We start from the raw sequence: 21,575 nt of genomic DNA, 5'->3' as shown, positions 1-21,575 counted from the left end.
TGTGGAACGACTTGTGACGTCTAAAGAGCTTGGTCACACAGGCATGTATGTGTATGCTCAAAAGAGTACGTATAAATGAGTATATGCAAAACAATAAACATTAATGCAATGCAATGCACTTGTCTTCTATTGTGGTCATCCTTTTTCTCTTCGGTGCACACACAACAATAAACTCATTGAAATGCACAAGAGACTACAAAAAATGTGTGGGAACCATTGACGAATTAACAACATTATGTGAACAAACAAACACAGAGTTGTCACCTAGTGAATATTTCATCATTCCTAACACTCTTGTAAACTGTGACAACTTTGATAAAGAACTGAAATGCACATGTCCAGACGATACAGAACCCATTACGTTTAGAGGGGGGTCACTCATAGAATTGGAAGAAAACGTGTCTGTATCACCAGGATGTGAGAATTTGCCTACCATACGTGTTGTCGAACCCCTTTTGCAAAGAAAAGGAACAAATGACAATCACAATGATGTTGGTGACTTTGGGGAAGAAGCCTATTTTTCTAGAGGCCCTGCATGTGGTTTATTTGTCATTAGGGGTGATGATGTGTCAGTTCGTGACCTGACAATTAATAACACAGAATGCATGGCTTCTCTTGAAACAAAACACGACAGTTGGCACAGAACGGAGTCACCAGTGGTATTAGCAACAGCATTGAGAACCCTGTCTAACATCTCTATCAGAAACGTGTCAATGTACACATTCGACAGTCCTGGTGAAGAAATGGGGACACGTCCTGTTTTGATTTACTTGGCGAGTATGTCACCCGATGAAAATCTCAATTTGATGAACGTTCAAGTAACCAACATCACAAATGCTACAGTGAAATGCGACAAATGCACTGGTGACATACTGGTGACAACGACACATCCAGAGTCTGTTGTCATGGAATACTTTCCCTGTTATTTTGACACCGAACCGCTCAACTTTACAAATTCTAACATGGGACGTCTTTTTGACTTGTCACAGTGGATGGGACCTGCGCTCTTGTATAATATTTATAAGGGCGATTCGACTTCCCAGTTTGGTCAAAGTAGCACAGAAAATAACTTGTTAGCCTATGGTATTGCTTTGGTTGCCAGTGCAATACTCGGTGTTGTTTTGGTAGAATTAACAAAGTGTACTGCCAAAGCAATTTCAGTCACACATCCAGACAAAGTATTGGACATGGACAGATACTTTGCAGGTGAGGTCTTGCTTAGGAACAGAGAGAGAAAGCACACGGTTCTATGTTCAGAAAGGAAATCCAAAAAACCTAAATCCAAAAAATCAAAAGGAATGACACACATATCGCTGAATTTGGCATCAACAACAGACAACGATGATGATGATGATGATGACGACGATGACAGCTGCAACATCGACAATGAATCAAGTTTTTTGTTAGACCATGTGATGTAAGACTTTTTTCACGTGAAATAACTAAGGTATTTATGTTGTGTTATCATCTGCTATCGATCAGTTACTCAGTGTGTTTTGGAAGAAACAACTTGCCATGGCTTCTTATTCTGAACCATCAGTTGTAGATGAACTTAGTGAAAATGATGGTATATCAGTAAGTTTGTTGTGTGATTATCACATACCACTTCACACTAATTTGTTTTGATAGATTTAGATATTTAGGATTTCTTTTCTGTTTTGTCTCCAATCCCACAGGTAATAGTGAACGAGCCACCAATACCATGTCAACCTTCCACACACCATAATCTTGGGTTTTGCACAGAGATGCGAGACACATACATTTTTTATCGAAACCAACTTGCAGAGTACAAAAGGAGACGGGTACACCATAGCAAAGAGAAGAAAGACTTGGACAAATGCATTGACTTGGTGCTAGAAGTACTTGGATATGATCACGTAATAGAAAACCTCGAGCAGAGTTTGAGCAGAGCCATAAAAGAGTCTAATCAAAGAGTAATATTTTATGCTACTTTGATGCATAAGATGTCAATGAAGAAAGCAAACACAAGGCAAGTCAGAGCACGAAAGAAAGAAGCAAAGCAGTCATATGTGTAGTGTTATTTTAAATAAAGTGAACTCTTGTTCGAAAAAAAACAAACATTTTTTATTGTTATTGCATTTTGTCGTAAGTGTTGTCACGTTCGAGGTAGTTTTTTCTTATCATGTTCTAGGGGCCATACCATATTATATATATGAAAGGTCTGTGAAAGATTTATTCAGTCTCACAATGACCATCTACAGAGAATCAGTGTATTTGTTGAAGCTAGAAGTGAAGGAACGCACCCAGTCTCCAGACCTCTGTACTTTGTTTGCAAAGACAAAAACAGGGGAAGATGTGATCATTGACATTTGTGACCCTTTCTATCGCCTGTATTTCAAACCAAAACTTGGTATATCACTGGACATAGAAGACGTTGTGGCAGTAATAACAAATGGTCTACAAGTGCATTCCTCTCTCTATAAGTTTGGTTCGACCTCTAAAACCCTTGGAGACTACTTCTCTCCCAACAAACAGCATTTCTTTTTCATTGAAACAAGCTGTCGAAAAGTTGTTGTTCAGACAAAAGAGATATTGAGACAGTGTATTCATGCTGACCGACTCTTGATTGCTGCTGACGATAGTCCACATTATGGCAATTTGGACGTGGCTAGCAACTTGAAACTATGTGGTGCAGGTTGGCACACCCTTGCCTTTCGTGGTTGGAATGGCTTCTGTCATTGTCAGTCTTTATGTGGGCGACCCCATTGTCATGCCACTGTCAAGGGTCGTGACTTTGTTGAATTAGCAATACCACCACAATTGCCTCCACCACCTTTAAATGTGCTATGCGTCGATGTGGACACTCATGACATCATCATATCTTGTATTCAACAGTCGTCAAAAGATGAATTTCAAGAACTTAGAACGTGTCGTTATTCCTTGACAAATGAAATGGACAAAGTACAAAGGTTTGTGTGTGAATGCAAGTATGATTTCTTGTGTGGACATTCTCTCCTGAAAAACATTTTGTCCTGTCACAAGTTGTCTGAACTGTTGTTGGTGCGTGACAAACGACACAGATCATGGAAAGGAATCCAACGTGAAGGGGTTGGCATTGGGATTATCGATGTGAGAAAGGAAGGAACAGAATCCATGGAGAGTCTTTGTGAACATGTTTTTACGAAAAACATGCTTCATGCTTATCTAGCCGTTTGTGAAGCTGCCAATGTTTTCGTTAGCTTCACAGATGCAGATGTGTCTCTCGTAATACACAGTCATTTCTTCCATTCGGTTATGTGTCGAAAGGCCAAGGAAAGGGATTTCGTATTCTCGCTTCCTCAGAGTGAACGTGGGGTCAAACGCAAAGCCACTGTCCATGACGATTGCGATAATGATGACGTGAGTCCAAGAGGAGGTCTTTTCCTTCGACCTTTACAAGGTTTACACTTGGGCGATGTTGAAATTAGAGATTTCAAGAGCATGTATGGCACAATCATTCTTACCTTCAACATCGATGTGACAACTTTCATACTGGAAAAAAACGAGACATGTCAGCCACTGCATCAAGTTGTTGCAGATGGTAGTTGTTTTGTTCTTTCGTCTGTGAGACAGGGCCTGCTACCAGAGGTATTGGCAGAGCTGATGCACCAGCGTAACGAATATCAGAAATTGAGTTGTTCGAATCCCTGGTACGACTGTCAACAGAAGGCACGTAAGTTACTTGTCAATGGAGCCTATGGCATGAATTTTCTTTCTGGGTTGTTTTCACGCGAACACATTGCCCTTGCTATAACTGCTGTGGGACGACATATGTTGACAACGGTACAACATGCTGCTTTGCAATTCCAACATCCCTTGCTCAGTTCAAAAACTAACCCTAAAGTTCTGTGTGGTCTGACCGATTCACTCATGACCCAACTCACTCCAGATCACGAGCTTACACCAAAAGAATGGAATTGCCTCATCACGGCACTAGGTGACCACTACAAGCATGCACTAACAGAACAACTGAAATTGAGTAATGCCACTGACAAACATATTCTATTTGAGTCACAGGGGCGAGCTAAGATAACCGTTTGTACGGGTATGAAGCAGCGCTATGCCATGTGCATTAGAAACGAAGGGGCAATGGGTGGACACAAAGTCATAGTGAAAGGGTTTCGATCAAAAAGTAAAAACGCACCACCTCTGATTAAAGTAATGGAAGACCAGTTGTTTGCCTTGCTTTTCCAAGGCCACGTACTTGTCAAATTCACAGTGACACAGTTTGTTTCTGTTAAGCATCCAGAAACTTTGTCTGAATCATCGCAATGGCAAGTGTACACTTTGGATGATATGCAGAAAGGAACATGGGTTGATCTAGGTCATGTCGAATGCAAAGATAATGGAAGTATAAAGACCTTTGTTTTGGTGGGAATGAACAATCAAGTGCTGTGCAAAAGAACAATTGACAGTGTTAGTCAGATACAAATACTTGACAAAGAGAAAATTAAGTGCATTCGACATGAGATGGGAACGTTTATTCTTCACAACCTCAACAGCATTGTATCGGGCAGACAAGACATGACATTGTTTTTAAAACAACTTCTGCCAAATGCAGACCAGTGTACAAGACAAAAGATCGAGGAACAATATCGTCACATCTGTGGCAAGGTTCCTGCTTCCATGTATTACGTGGACACACTGAAAGAAGGTCCCATGCACCCTCTTTATGCACTTTGCACGGGCAATACCTTGGACGTGCAGAAATTGGCCAGCCTCATGAAAACGACATTCGTTGAAGAGAACAAATCACATGGTGGTATTGCACAACTGCTTCAGCCAACTGTCAAAACCCTCTATGGTGTGTTGTGTATTGCTTCAACCTCCACCATACAACTTGCTGTAAAAGCAATGACAAATCTACATCGCAATTTCAATGCTGTTCTCCAAATCTCCACACAGATGACAAGCCAAGGGGCCAAAGACGTTGAGGGTGATGACTCATTAGAGTCTCTCGAAGCAAAACTAGCAAAGTTCAGCCAATGCTCGCATTGTCGAGTCCTTACCATTGACAGGAACAATAGACAGTATAACTTTCACGATGTATACGGTGTTGATAAAATCGTACGAGCAGAGAACAGGATCGTGTTATACAATGTGACGATGTCTGACAGAAGAACCTACTACCTCGTTAACTGCCCAGATGTACACTGCAAGGGAGTGTATGTGTTTGCAACAATGGTGAACAGACTGCAAGAATTACACACACAGAAGCAAGGAAATGATATTGCACAGCGTTTATTTCACATGTTTGAGAAAAGAGTCACACATATTTTTTGATGGAAAAAAAATGCAAAACATTTAGCTCTGGGTACAATACCACTCGTCGACTTCTTTCAAACTGTTAAAACATTGACCATTTAACTTTTGTAGTGGCCCAAAAGTAACATGATGCACTCGTACTGGCCATTTTGTCAGTCGTGTGTCACCACTCTTTTTCAATGGCCACTGCATTTCCAAATGATGGCGATGAAGCTTGTATTTTCCATCCCACACAACTCCTTCCATATCTTGTGTATTCATCCATGCTTTCATTTCACTCAATGTACATTCTTTTGGCATTTTGTCTAATATAAATATACCATGGGGAACCAAGAAGTGGAAAGGTTTTTTTTCATTGCCCAGTCGATACGGATTGGCATTTACCTTTGTTCCCACAAGCTCAACTGTCTGACCCAGTAACTTTTCCAGGGGTACTGTCGTGAGTTCACACATACTGTCGTTCAATGGTTGCAAGACCAAACCACAACCCGAGTCTTTGTCAACACTACTATAATGCCACTGGTAGTTTGCTTCTTCAGAAACAGGAACCCACCCAATACGTTTATGTGTTTGTGCACTCATCCAGTCGTCAGGTTCCCTCTCTTTTCTCTTGATGTGCCGAGCCCATAACCATGGTTCGTTTTCGAATTCATGCACAAAACAACAACTGCCGTCTATCTTTTCACTCGGATTTATGAGTGGTTCATTAGTATTCAGTTCAGGTGTAGCTATAGCCCCTCTCTTTGTTACGAAAACACAAGGAATTTTTTTTTGAACACTTATCATATTGTGTGTTTGTGAACCACGATGTTAACAACATTAATAAACATGTTCTTAAAAGAAAACCACATTCATTACAAGTGTAGTGTCATTTATTTATTTGCTTGCTTTATACATTGAAGTAGAATTCTACTAAACAGTCCTATCGATCTGTCCTGTTGTATCAATTAAGTTAATCCTCTGTGTGCATGCCTTGCATCTACATGACGTGGTTAGTTGCATCATGATCTCTCTAATACTGCCATCTGGACAGTGCAATGCCACCATCTTGCGAGTAAACCCATCTCCCACACATCGCATGTCTTCGTTGTCTTCGCGAGAACATCGTCCAACACATGTTTTTTGAGTGACAACATCTTTCGAAGCACATCCGTCACTGGCAATGTAACTTTTTGTAATGAGTTCCTGACATGGAATTCTGGGATTGTCTATTTTGGCCATGGTAGGTATATCACATCCATCAGTGTTTGGCAGTGCCAGTGCCATTGGCGTAAGCAGTACGAGGAAATGCAACACATGTGCCATCATTCTTTTTACTGACTTAGACGGTGTACGTTTATACTATACTTTATTTGTATCTTGACTCCTTGATGACTGATCAAGTTATCATTTTACAGTTATTTGACTTGTGTTGTTTTCTCTGTTGTGTTGCAAAAGCATTCTCACGTATGGGAAGAGTGTCGTCATGTTTCGTTTGCTCCGGGTGACAAGCACATGTTTTGCTGACGTGGATTTAAACTCAAACTCTCTTTCCTCTGTTGCAAAAAAACATAGTGGTATCATGGCGTCGTGTCTGTCCACAAAGCGCACATTCGGTGTCTTTCCCAGTAACAGAATGAGACGGAACATGGTAACTGTAGATTCGTTTGGTTTGTGTGGAATGACCACTGGGTAGAAAGTAGCCACTTTGGAATTTCTCATTGCACAACTTGCACCCATGCGTTTGTACTCTTCTTGTTGGCCTTCAAGGTTTAAGTTGCTGTACGCCATAAATAATCGGGCCTGTTGTATTAGTGTATCAAAGGTCACATGTGGGTTCAAAGAACTATTCAAAACATTTATACACATGTCGTCAGAATAAAATCTTGGCAATCCTCTCACCGATGTCACGATTGGTATGAAACACGGGTTGTAACTGTATGAGGTACTCTCTTTTCTGCTTATGACTTCCCAATTTTTGGAGGATGACTTTGACAGTGTAAGGTTTTGCTGTTGTAAACGTTGTATTTTATCTTCTAGCCTGCCCATTTGTATGGTCAATTGTGTACAACTGCAACATTCTTTCCCCTTACCGATCTCTTCTTCATGTCCTGCTCTCGGTGATTTGTTTTCTTTCTCAAGACCATGAGTTCTTGCTTCACCTGTTCCTACACTTCGAATTCTTTGTAATGCATCCTTTTCATTGCCACTCTGTTCTATCTCTTGTACTTTTTGTTGTTTTCTCAGTGTACTATTTTCATGCTCAAGATGATTTATCGTTTCTCTGTCTCTTTTAATTCGCTCAACTAAATCGTTAATTTCACCGTGAAGCTGTCTTTCCCTCTCATTCAATTGATCGTGCATGCTTTCTATCTTTCTGATAATGTTTTCTTTGTCTGTTTTTAACATTCCAACTTCTCTGGCATAACTGTCAATTTCCTGGGCATGTTTTTCATTGGTTTCTTGCAAAACATTTTCCAATGTCAACAATCTTTGTTTCACTACGTTGCCGCTTGTTTCCCCTGAGAAAAGAGATAGTCTTTCCTCTCGCAAATTCTCGATCAGTTCTTCGAGAAACTGTAAGCGCCTCTTACAGTTGTTCAACTCATATTTTGTTTCATTTGTCTCGAATTTGGCTCTTTCAAGTTCATCCATGCCATGATCATGGCGTTCTTTTGAATCTCTCAACCTCATTTCTAACCGTTCTATCTCACCTCCCATTGTTCTCTTCAAATGATCTTTATCTCCTTCTAAGTTCTTCATCTGCTTGTCAACACTTCTAACATATTCAGAGAGTTCCATGTTTTCCAAGTCTGTCTTTCTCACCTTTAATTTTAGTGTGGTCACTTCGTCTTCCAAAAGCAACTTTTTATGTTCAAAAGGTTTCAACCTTTCATTGTCACTCTCGAATTTCTCGCACCTGTGTTTCAAATTTTCCATAAGTCTTCGGTATCCATAGCACTCTTCAGAAAGCCTGTCCTTATCGGCTTCTGTCTTTCTGACTTTCTCTTGCATTTCATTCACTTTGCTTTCCAACAATTGCTTTTCGGATTGTAAATTTGCCACTCTTTTCTCTTTGTTCTCGTTACCACGTTTCAATTCATTCATCTGTTGCCCGAGGTCATCATTGTCTACCAAGAGCTTAGTCTTTTCAAAATCTTTATTGATAGTCTTGTCTTTCAATTCTTTCACTCTTGTTTCCAACATCCTATTTTGATTTTCCAAATGCCGTAACCTGTCGTCTTTGTCATTGTTTTGACATTGCAGTTGTGCCAACATAAGATTTGAATCCTCAATCTTTCCCAAAAGTTGTAATTTTTGGGTATTCAGTTCGTTTGTTGCTACCAGTTTCTTTTCAATTTGAGTCCTCAAACATTCATTTTCCCGGTCACTCTTGGTTTTCTCGATCAAAAATGACTCGTGTTCGAGTCGCATTGCTTTGATTTTGTCCTCAAATTCTTGACGGTTCTTGTGTACAAGACAATTTAGTTCCTCTGCCTGAAGTTGTGTGTGTCCTAGCTCTTCAGCTATTTTGATTTTCTCTGACGACAATTTGTCTTTAATTTGATGAGCAATCACTTTCATCTCTTTCTCACTTCTTTCTGTTGATACCTGCAACTGGTTCTTCAGTAAATCGATTTCACTGTTCTTCTCTACCAAAAATTGGTTCCATTTACTCTCCACATGCCTTGCATCTGCATCTTTCGATGACACGGCAGTTTCAAGTTGTGCCTGCAGCGCTCTGATTTCCTGTACAAGACCCTCGTTTGTGTTTTGCAACTGTCTGACTTTCTGATTGGTCTGAGCTCTGTACAAATCATTCTCTACCGACATAGATTCACTTTCCCCTTCGTTTTCCATTATTTGCAAATGTAACTGCTCCTTGCTCTTCTTAAGTGCTTTTATCTGTTGCAGATAATCACTGTTTTGCTTAGCGAAATCTTCGATGACCGCTTTGCTTTTTCCCAATTCTGTCATCAAAGTCGTGTCCGTCTCCTCCATCCTCAGTTTCATATCCCTATTTTTCATGTCGACCTGTTCTATGTGTTGCTGCAGTATATTGTTTTGATTTAACAAGTCAACGTTTGCCTTTTCCGTCTCCTTTGATTTCTGCTGTATTGCCAGTCTTTCTTTGTCGACAGTCATCAACTGTTTTTGGATGGTTTGATTTTCCTCCTTGAGTGTCTTTATTTCAGACTCAAGGCGTTTTTCGTTCACTTGTTCTTGTCTCAGATTAATGTTTTCCCGCTTAGCTTCAATGTTTGCCCTTTCCTTCTCCTCTGATTTCTGCTGTATTGCCATTCTTTCTTTTTCGACAGTTATCAACTGTTTTTGCATGGTTTGATTTTCCTCCTTGAGTCTCTTTATTTCAGACTCAAGCAGTTTTTCGTTCACTTGTTCTTGTCTCAGATGAAGGTTTTCCCGCTTAGCTTCAATGTTTACATTTTCCGTCTCCTCTGATTTCTGCTGTATTGCCATTCTTTCTTTGTCGACAGTTATCAACTGTTTTTGCATGGTTTGATTTTCCTCCTTGAGTCTCTTTATTTCGGACTCAAGCAGTTTTTCGTTCACTTGTTCTTGTCTCAGATGAAGGTTTTCCCGCTTAGCTTCATTCATTTCTAATTCGACCTGCTGATATTTTCGCATTAGGCTTTTCAACTGCACACTTGCTTCATCAGAAGAGCCCTTAGTTTCTTCTAATTTACTGCTGTTTTCCTTTACCGTTTCTTCTAAAAGTGATTGTGTTTGCAAACATTTTTGTTTGAAGCTGTTTAATTCTTTTGTCTTCTCGTCCAGCTCTTGACTCATTTCTTCAAGTGTGTATTTGAGAGTTTCTTCACTACCTTGCACTTTGAAGAGAGCAAATTCCGCTTGTGCTTTCCTCTTGTCTTTGTATTCGTTCTCTTGCTTCATTTCATGTAAAGCTTTGTTCAGTCTATCTACTTCGCTCTTAAGGGACGAGTCTACCTGAGGCATCTCGTTTTTGGTTTCTTTGGCCAATTCAGATTCAGATTCAGATTCATTGTCCTCACTATCTGATGGCAAAACAATCGGTTTTTTCATATCTTCAGCTGTCTTCAAATGATCTTTAACTGAGCCTGGTGCAACAATCATATAGGATTGGGATGTGGAAGCTTCCTCTATTGTTGACATTGGAAGTCTGCGCTTTGCATGGGACAGCTCCTCTCCATCAACAATAAAATCCTTACCACCCACCAGAGATGGTGTCTTTACTTTCACTTTGGGTGTGTGCAAAGATGTTTGTTTTTGTTCTTCCAAATTACTGTTATCATCTTCATCATTAGTGTCATTTTGCCAATCAGGTGTAGCCTGAAGAATAATGTCTTGTAATGTCACAGTGTCAACCAGCTGACTTGTTGCGTCATCATTCTTTTCATCATCATCCTCTTCGGGTAATTGTGTTTCATCATCATCATCATCATCAGCAGCAGCAGCAGCAGCAACAGAATCATTAGCAACAGCATGTACTGGTGTATGTGAACCTTTTTCAAGTGGTTGTGTCTGTGGTTCATCATCATGTACTGACACATGTGAAGATACTTCTACTGGTTGTGCCTCTAGGTACAACTGTGTTTCTACATTGTCTAGTACTGACACGTGTGTACTGAGTTCAAGTCCCTGTGCCGCCATGTCCATTTGTGTGTCGTCGTCGTCATCAAAATCATTGCTATGTACTGAAATGTTTGAACCCAGTCCAATTAGTTGTGCATCTGTGTTCAACTGTGTTTCATTATCGTCTCCACTGTGTACAGATTCGTGTGAACCTAGTTCAAATGGTGGTGTCTCTGTATTCAACTGTGTTTCGTCGTCTGAAACATTTGGACAATAGTCCTGCATTTCACCACCATGTTGTGGACTGGGGTCACTGATTAACGTTATGTCATCATCATCATTGAAATCTAATGAATTTTCTGAAACAACGACACTGGCATCTGACACTGTGTACAATTCAGTGTCTTCGCTATTCGAAGTAACGACTTCGGCAGTGTGCTCACGTGACCATGGTTCATTTTTTTTCATCCGTTCGTACTGTTGGTTGTTCATACGCTCACCAGATAGACCGTATCTCTGTGTACTGTCTGTGGTCCTGACAAGCTTATTTTGTCTCTGATTTGCACTGTTTTCTATGTCAGAAGTGACACAAAAACCACCATACACCAATGCCACCCAATTGGCCTCAGTGTGACCACATTTCAGTTGCCCCATTTTGTCAGAGTCGAACAGCAATGTCGTAGATGGACTATTCGTGTCTTGTTTTAAAAGTTCCTCTAAAGCTCTCTGCACAACCATGTTTGTCTTGATAATGTGATTGTCATTCCCTTTCAAGAACGTTGCCATTTGGCCAAAGAGCTGATTGAAGTCGATGTGCATGTGACTATCTTTGTGCATTCCAAACATTTCCTGAACCCCTTTGGCAATGGAATGAATAGCACTGCGAATACTTTCGAATGTACCATCTTTGATACTGTTTGGCACACCCAAATGAGGAAAGGATGTCAGAAAGTTGTCAAAGTACTTGTTTTCCGAGTGTTCTCTGTATAGTTTGGTGATCATTTTCAGCAATTCATTCCTATCTGTGTGGGCATCGCTGGACAAACGCAAAGCATTTTCACAATCACCATATACAAAACTCCAAAGGTATGGATACATATTTAGGTTCGCATCGACTTGTTCAAGAGAATGGAAAACCATTGCATGAACCCTTGCAACCAACAGTGTGAAGAATCCAGGCATTTCTTGTCTTACAGTCTTGTGGATGTATTCAAAGAAACGGTATGACGTACCTCTTTCGTACCTGCACAACAGTGAACATATGTCTCTCAGCTCAGTGATTTGTTTGGCTTGTACACCCTCAGTGGCAAGCAGTTGTCTTTGTTGTTCAATGAATTTGGCTGCAGCATAGGCAGTAAACGTTTGGCGAACGGATTTGGCTTTTTCATAGCTCACTTCGAAACCTTCTTCGCTATCTCTTCCACTGTACGATGTTGCACCTGGCAAACTCCGCATGTTCTTGTAACACACCACTTTTGTGTAATCGTACCTGCCAAACTTTTCTGTTGAATTCGTGAATGTAATAAACTGGTTGTGATTCGAATTTTTTTTTAAAAGAAATCCCCCACCAAACACCAACATGTACATGATTCTATTTAAGCTGTTGGGTGGAACCCCATTCTTTGAGCCTTTTGACACGTCCTTGTATACTTGCAACAGTCTCTTGTATGCATTCAACAACAATTTCAAATCCTTGTTGTCGGATACGACACTGTCTGGTACCTGCAGGAGGCACTTGATAAAATCTGCAGCACACCCTCTTGCATGAAACTTAAGGCCTGTTTTTGTGAACACATCAAAACCATTATCGAATCCTGTTGCTAAAATCCTATTGAGTCGACAAATAGGATTTTCACTTTGTAGTAATTCGGACTCGATTCTGTTGCCAGATCGACACACCCGACGTTTGCTATTCCCTGTGCCATCATTTGTGAAATCATCGTCACTGGTGTTGTCCTCATCTGGTGTTGTAGTCCTAACCCTTTTCTTGCTGTTCCTTGTCGTCATGACAAATCCTTACATTGTAGTGAGGTAAATACAGGTGCGTAAATATCCCCATTCCTTTTAGAAACACACAAAACGTCTGTATTTATGGGGAAAAGTCAGCACACCATGTAAAAAAATAAACAATTGACATGCACTCCACAACCTTTCGTCCACAGATGAAATGGGCTCGTTTGCTCGAAAAGAGGCAGAACAAGAAGAGATCTATGTTAATGAAGCGAATGGGATATAGCAAACAAAACGTCCATCCTGTTGACAACAAAAGTTACAAAAACTCTCATCCCAAAACCACATCCCAAAAACAAAACAAAACACCTGTTCAATGTGAAACGCTGCAAGTACCGGTGGTTAAAATTCCTAAGAAAACATACAACAAAAAACAAACAATCAGTAAAAGTAACAAATTTAGTAAACTACCCAAAGACACAAGTATTGATGGTAAGATCTGGCATATCATACAGATAAGTGGCATAAACGATGCATGCTTCTTTCGCTGCTGTGTTGTTGCAAGAAATCAAAGCTACATTCAGAACTATGTGGATAGAAGATGGAGTAATTCAACAGTTGTTGACAACCTGGAATGGGAAGCCACAGAGTTCAGGCAAAATCTTGGAGCATATATGGACAATCTGGACGATACCCAAAAAGAACAACTGTTGGAAGATTTTGGGCGGGGTAAATTTCTACTTGGAGGATTTCAAACACTCGAACAAAGTATAAAACACTTACTCAGTAATGAACCTCATGCAGCAATGACCATCGAAATTGTATGTGCCAGCCAAATGCTAAGCCTTCCAATCAAAATTTATGGGAGGGACAGTAGGAAAGGAAACAAAGCCTTAATTCTGGAATTGGACACAACAAATAGATTGAAAGGAATAGATGCTGCCAAAGCACCTATACATCTTAGAATGTGTGCTGACCATTTCGATATAATGCTTGAACAGAATAAATAAACAAGACAAGAGAATGCATTGTATGCGTGTGTTTTTTCAATAATTATTTTATTTTATTTTCTCAAGTGCTCTCAAACAAGGGGCTGATGTCATAATGGTTTGCAATATTTTAGCACATTGAGTTAATTTCCTGACATGTATGTTGAATATTTGATATAAATGTCTGTCCAAAGGCATGGGGCCCATTTGTTTGTGACGATTCTCATCAAAAATGTTTCTACTTCCATGACCAAAACCTTCAAGAACACATGTCAGGACATAGACAACAGTTGCTTCTGGATGAATACAGAGAAATGATAAATGACTTCGTGAAGCGTGCTGCAAGACGACTTTCAGTATATCCCTTACACTCGATTCGAGGGCCAGTAATTCAGAGAACCGACAGTGGATTCTTTTCAGATGGTACGTTTCACTACTATAGAGACATTTCGTCAAAGCCATTGGTAAAGAGATTCGCTTTTTAAAGACATTCATTTGAATAGCTGCAAACAGGTCATCAACTGACAAATTCTGTATGCGTTCCAAGTTGTTGTACTCATTTCGATTTGAAGGGTTATAGAGTTTTGTCAGGACAGGTGCAACTGTCTTAAAAATAGCATTGGACCTCTTGACAAAAGTTTGGCTTCTTGTGTCGCTATTGATGGGTGTAATAGAGGGATACAGTGGTCGGTCAAGTCCTACATATACACCTTTTTTGTGAGACCGACCAGTCAATCGACAAACAAGTGCATCTTCGGAAAAGACAAGGGAACAACCTCGGTTTTCTCCATTGCAATTGTGATACTGTAAGGATTCCGTACATATGTAGTGTTGTCCTCTGCCAAAGGGATTAACCAGTGTACACTTCTCTGTGCACATGTGAAAGGGTACAATGTACCAGACTTCAATGCCACTCTGTTGTATATACGTGTTTCTCGTTTGCGATTCCATGTATTAATGAGTCATCAACTAATAAAGCATATCTTTTAATAAGGCCATGCAACTACTCTGTTATTTCATGTCGTACGAGGTTAAATTTGCATATTAATCTTTTTTTTTATCTTTTCTTTCTTTCTTTCTTTCTTTCTTTCTATTAGGCATCAAGAGGAGCAGGTTGCACATTTGGCTGGGTGGACGAATTCCCATGGGTGAAACAGACTTCTTTAATCACCTCAGCCCCTATCTTTCAACCAAAGAACGTGTCGGTGTTATTCACGTCTTCAATGACGAACAGAGACCACTGGTCAAGTCGACTGCTGGAATTGTCTTGGAATGGTCGACCACTCGTCAAAAGCATAGTGCAGACGTACATGTGTGAAGAATGTGTGAGTAAAGGTCTTAGAGGAGTTTGCATTCACAAAAGCCATCTTGTCCCTCGTCACATTGATGGCAGTGAAGGCAATCCTGTCCGATTGCTGATGGACATCCTGGCCAAGGGGTCTTATGAACTCGAGTGTCTAGGGATTGCTGATTTTGCAGACACGTCCATAGAAAAACTGTTTGCTGACACCACTCTCGATCATCTGGCCGAGAGGCGTATCTTTGTAAATGATGACATTCTATTGTCGTGTACATCAGGACTTTGCATCACCATAGACCCCACTCCATCCAATGTTTCTGGCATTGGTTTTGTTGGGGGCATTGTCTGTGGAGGCCAACGTATAGTAAGTATGCTATGTCAGAGAAGTGGTATGCGTGTCTGCTTGGATTTTTCGTCAAACAAATGACAAATTTCTTGTGGTATTTCCACTGTGGGGGAAGGGCATACTATTACAATGTCAGACGGAGGTTGCAACATGCTTGTTACTATTGTGGAAATGTGATTGACAGCCCCCAACAATGGATTTCCTTCACATGATGCTTGGGAGGGATTACAAACGAGTAGGTCGAGTACAGCTTTTTGTATGACATCTATTATCCACAGGTAAGCTGGAGGAGTATCGGCTCGGTATTCTTCTTCTACCGATTTCACCATTGTTATGGCAAACATTTCAATAGCCATGTAAAGTTTGGCCTCCAACACTTGCAAACGACCATCTCTTTGATCTTCAGCACACTGTTCAAGTTGCTCTAGTAACCTGCATGTTTCGAATGCAACAGTACATGTCATTTTTTTGGCAAGATATGTGTTTATGTCTTTTCCTATGTACAGGGAACCCGTTTCTCTGCCTAGCTCTGTGATAAGAACTCGAGTCGAAACAGGTCTTTTGTCCTCTTTTCCATGACACTGCAGAAAATGCAAATGGAATTCCCTGTCCAATTGGTACTTCCATTCAAAGAAATGTTGTCTCCTTCGCTTTAAATGTTCCATAGAGAACAGATTGAGATGAAACGAAGTGGTCAGCATGGCCATCTTTGCATGAAATGAAGCTAGACGACTATTTCACTCTGCTTTTCTATTTTTTATCTCTTTTGTTACGTCAGATACTTTCATTGGATCACGTAATTGCCGAAACTCAAGAAGACATAGAACAACTGCTACCCAAACACAGCCTCCTGTGCATAAGATCGATCGAGTACAGTCTTCAACAGTTCCCTAAGCTAAGACAACGACCCATTCGTGTATACATAGAGAGAAACACTTCGCATGCACATGCTGCCCTAATGGCTAGTGAGCTAGAAAAACATTTCTTGCACCAAGGTGTGACGATTGATATAGAGAAAGAAACTGGTCGGGACGGGAATATGAAAACGGGTATATGGACAAGGAACAAGGCCAATCTCGTTCATCTTGCACAAATGCTTATTGCCAATGACTTAGTATCGTTTAGTAATAGTATAGTCACCATTGGAAAATGTTTACAGAACCCATGTGCTGGCACGAGTTTATTGAGAGAACCTAATCAGGACGACGAAAAACTTGTCATGGAAGCTCTGCTTACTCAGTTGCGTGATTTTAAACGATCGATTAAAGTGGATGGGAAACTTTCCTTCAGTGGTAAGGGTACAAATAAAAGGGACGATTTAGCCATGGCCTTTGTGTTATGGCTAGCTTGGTCGTGTTTCAACAGATGTGAGGATCGTTAAGAAATAAAAATAACAAGAAAAAGCAATACACTCTGATGTTTGTTTATTTGTGATTTATTTTCATAACACGGCAATAACAACTAACATACCCAATTGAATAGTACACAAAACAACACTCAAGCTATCTTCAAACGTTTGGCAACTGATTTGTAGTCTTCGTAGTTGTATCCCAAAGTCTTGCATACCAATTCTTCACCTTCCATGTCAGGTGCCAAACTCTTGACAAGTGCAACGTCGTAGCTCTCGTCCAGTAGACACTCTCTGTCTTCAGCAACAAGGGCACTGTACTCGTTGAAGTCAAGACCAAGCATCTCACAGGCATCGGCCTCGTTTCCCAGTCCAATTGCCAATCCTTTCACGTAGGCTACAGCCACTCGTTTGTCAAGATCATCGGCACTCTTGGATTCGGACTTCTGCATTGGTTTCTCATACAGAAACTTCCAAGGTATCACGTGGATCGACTCTGGAACCGAGCTCACGATGATGTTTTTTTTACACCTGTTACTAGCATAACAGATTATTCTGAACGAGACATTGGCAGAATCTGGGGGAAGAACATGACCATCTCTCTTCCCCAGGTCCTTTCTTACACTGTGAGGTACCTTGATACAACTGTCGTCTCTAGGTGGTACAACAGCAGGATGAAATGAGACATCCAAGGGCTTGTAGATACAGTTGTGACTAGTCATGATATCAAACACATGATCCATGGTCTGGTAAACTTTCTTGTCTCTCACGTACATGTTTTCTTGTTTCAGCAGCTTCAGATTGTGGTCCCCAATTTCTCTAGTATCTTTGTTCTTCAATCGTATACATATGCTAGACATGAACTTGTTGTAGACAGCAGCAGTTGCTTCATCAGTCAACTTAAGTTTTCGACCCACATTGTCATTCTCTCCATAATACAGTCTTCTGACTTCCTGAGCAAAGAGGTGTGAGAATGTTGCCACATTGAATTTCCCTTTGGGTCTGACATCTGTATAGAAGCTGCTTCCCCTTTCCATCATCATCAAGATGTACATGTAGGCACACTGCACATAGAGGTAAATGAGATGCAGTTTGATGCTTTTGAGATTGCCCAGGCTGCCAAAACGACTGGTTGTTCCCAACGTGTAGCGAGCATCATACACGTTACGCAAATTCGAAGCATTCATAGCACTGATACCTCTTGCTTCCAAACGAGACTTCACTTCTGCATGCTCGGTATCAGTGGCACAGAAGTTACCCTTGAATGATATATCGGCAAAACTCAAATGTGCCGTACCAAGTTTCAACACCTGAGAGCTCCAAGGAGGCCGAGAGTTAGTCGGTGTGACAGTAACAACATCTAAGTCATGCTCAGTACCTTCGGCAATCTTGGCATGATCACCAAAGGTGAATGTCACATCGTAATGAGCATAAATATCGTTATTGTTGTCGCCACCTTTTTTCAACTTTGGAGTGAGTTGAACATCAGTCACATGAAGGATATCGTTAGCGGATGCAACATCAACCTTTTCGATTTTGTCCACGAGTTTGTGTCCCACGTCTTTCAGCATGTGCGTGAAATTTGCACAGGATTGGGCTCTCACAGTTTTCACTATGCGTTTTGCAATGCTTGCAAAGAAAGGTGTATGGACTAGTTTCTTCATGAAAAGGGCAACATCTCCCTTTTTGATCTCTGTGGGAGACATCTCTTTCCAACACCCGTCAGATACAAAACCATTGACACCGTTTCCAGTCTTGCATAGGAGATCGCCCAGAGACAACATTTTGTACTCCCGAGTGCACAGGTCAGACACCTGAACATCGTCATCGAAATAGAGTTTCAACAGATCAGATGTAATGGGACCAAATTCCAATTGCTCCATGTCCATGTTTCAGCTGACAGCCAGACAGGCAGAATGAGTGGTTTTAAGATCTCACCTACTTATATAGGATGCCAACGACATGATATGGGCATGTTGAGAGGCACGACACGTCACGATAGACGACGTGACGAAATCACGTGACGACACAATCTTCACGACAAGAAATATTTGTAAAATATGACGTCACGATACATGATCAACACACGTGTAATTGACCTGTTGAGAGACAGGAAAAGTATGACATCACTTTTCTTAACTCTACATCAACGTCAAATATAAATAAAATAAAGTGACGTCATCTATGCCAACGACATGATATGGGCATGTTAAGAGATACGACATGTCACGATAGACAACGTGACAAAATCACGTGACGACACAATCTTCACGACAAGAAATGTTTGTAAAATATGACGTCACGACACATAATCAACACACGTGTAATTGACCTGTTGAGAGACAGGAAAAGTTATGACATCATCACTTTTCTTAACTCTACATCAACGTCAAATATAAATAAAATAAAGTGACGTCACAATATGTACAACCTTTGTATTCAGTGTAAGTGATGACATCACGTCACAATATGTACAACCTTTTGTATTCGTATAGGATATGGGCATGTTCAGAGAGAGGGCACCTTATTCGTAATATTGATAGAATGAAAATGTAGTGGTGTTTTGATACCTGTATGTCATGACAGAGGAAATAAATAGAAAACACATTCAAATTTGTTTAATAATTCTTTATTATTTATTTATTTGTTTGTTTCATTATTTCTTTGTCTTTAGTAGTTACTCATTGACAAATACTCTTCCTTAGAAATGTCTCCTCTAAGAACTTCTCTTTTGTTATGAATATAAGTATCAGAACTGTCCTCTTCGGTCACTGGAAATTCAGTTTCAACAGTTTCCTCTTCACTAATAGTGGTAAAGTCTGTTTCCCATGGATATTCAGTTACCACAGTTTCCCCTTTAGTATTACTGATCAAGTCTGTGTCTTGGACGGGTATTGCCCATTGATTTTCAACACTGTCACTGTCTTCAGTTTTAAATCCACCAAGTTTTGGTGACATACCCAGACATCTTCGCCTCAAACGAGGTCTCATTTCTGCAGCAGGCCTGATTTCATAACCCAGTACTCGACCGAACTCCAAGGCTACGAAATCGCCAATACTTATTTTGACAAAATTACACTGTGCTTCTTTAAGAGAATATCGTACTTTGCACTCAAAACAAGCATCGTCCATGGTTCCCAATCGACTGACGTGACAATTTTTCAATATCTGTGCATCTTCGCCAATGAGTTCAATCTTTGAAAAGAATCCGAAATTGAAAAGATCATTTTGGATAACAATTATACCTTCGTCTTGCCAACTATGTACCATTTCGTTCTTTTCGAATTTTCCAGTCAAGTCTTTTATAGTGTAGTCATTTCCCTTTACAGCATATATGTTAATGGCACGAGGGTGATAACAGTCTTCATTGAATTCACTCTTTGGCCAGTAGTATTGAAATTTGGCTGTCAAAATATCACGAAATTCGTCCAGAGGCATTCCTTCCAATGAATTGAAACGTAGGCAATAAGCATATTTGTCTGTCGTGGATTTTGCCTGGCCCAGACAAAGAACACAGGCCGTGACCATTATAACAACAATAAATTTCTCCATTCTTAATAGTAGATACGACATGAAAAACAGTATACGTTAATACTCTAAAAGAAGACAGAGAAAGCGAGAATGCATGTGTATGCATGAGCACGTGTTTGCTGATATGTAAACATTAAAAACAAGACTACTGTGTTGTATGAATTAAAAAGTTTATTTCCTTCTCTTTTTTTTTTGCACATGTCAAAAGAATTTACATTTGCACTAAAACGTCTTGTATTAAAGAATCTAAATTCTCTTCAGACCATTTCTCTAGTGACGAGTAATTGGCCGGGCAGTAAAAGCGCTTTGAGAAATAATGCACAAGTTTGCTTTTCATAATCTTAAACATGTTTGCATTAAATGGTACTCCCTTCTTTTCCATCATGCCTGCAAGTGTGAGTAAGATTTCGAATTGGTTCATCTGCGAATTTCTTTGAAAATGATTTATTTTGTTCAAAGCATGGACAAAGAAATCTCCATTGTCAAAAGCAGTTTGGAAATATCGACAGTCAATGGACCGATGATCAATGACAGACTGGATCAATGCTTCGTCTTTCTTGATATTTGCCAAGATAAATGGTTCAGGAATTCCTGGATGTCTGACCAAACAACACAGATATTCAGATGTGTCCACGTCACCTGTTGAAATCAATACTGGAATGGACCTACGACCTTTCAAATACTTTTGCATATCACTGTCGTATTCTATCAATGCTGACCAGTAATTCAGTTTGTCTTCCTCGAATTCGACTTTTACCATTTCTCCTAAGTTTCGTAAACATTTATATGTGGGATTGGCTGCAGCTGTTTTCAACTTGTCTTGTATCAAATCGTAGACTGGAACTTCGTCAACACGTCCACAAGCATAGGCATTGTAAAAATGATATATGACAGCTGCCCTCACTGCCAAAACTGTAAAACCCATACCATGGCCTTTGACCTGTGGGAAGTCGTGACTGGCAAATGCCTCAGGAAATACAACAGGTGTAAATTCTTCATTGGTATTGACCAAAGCATCAAAGTCACCAACCTTTATATGTGAAGGTCGAGCACAATCGGGTACGAAATGATAAGTTGCTCTATCATACTCATTGACAAGACTTTCTTGGACGAAATGTGCATCTGGCGGTATTGACATTAGTGCTGCGGGCGTATTTCCCAGATTTGTGCCAGCGACATAGACACTGTGAAATAACTGATGATTTGTTTTATCAACAAACGTCAAGTACTTTGGCATGTCTCCAGGTGTCCATACGAAAAGATGAATACCCCACGTTTTGTCCCACAAATTTG

The 21,575-nt window shown here is 40.2% G+C and overlaps 1 protein-coding gene across 1 annotated transcript in view; it reads left to right on the top strand.

Annotated features, from left to right (window-relative positions):
- Positions 1-2,036, top strand: part of LOC144453285 (galactosylceramide sulfotransferase-like) — a 31,545-nt gene extending 29,509 nt beyond the window's left edge. Inside the window, exon 2 of the mRNA XM_078144545.1 lies at positions 1,677-2,036. Within this exon, the coding sequence (XP_078000671.1) occupies positions 1,677-2,036 (360 nt within the window). The remainder of the gene's footprint in view (positions 1-1,676) is intronic.
- The last annotated feature ends 19,539 nt before the right edge of the window (positions 2,037-21,575 follow it).

The sequence above is a fragment of the Glandiceps talaboti genome, unplaced genomic scaffold, assembly GCF_964340395.1.
Source record: "Glandiceps talaboti unplaced genomic scaffold, keGlaTala1.1 scaffold_38, whole genome shotgun sequence".
Classification (NCBI taxonomy): Eukaryota; Metazoa; Hemichordata; class Enteropneusta; family Spengelidae; genus Glandiceps; species Glandiceps talaboti.
The sequence above is the reverse complement of the archived record's forward strand: the minus strand, read 5'-3'. Positions and strand labels throughout refer to the sequence as shown.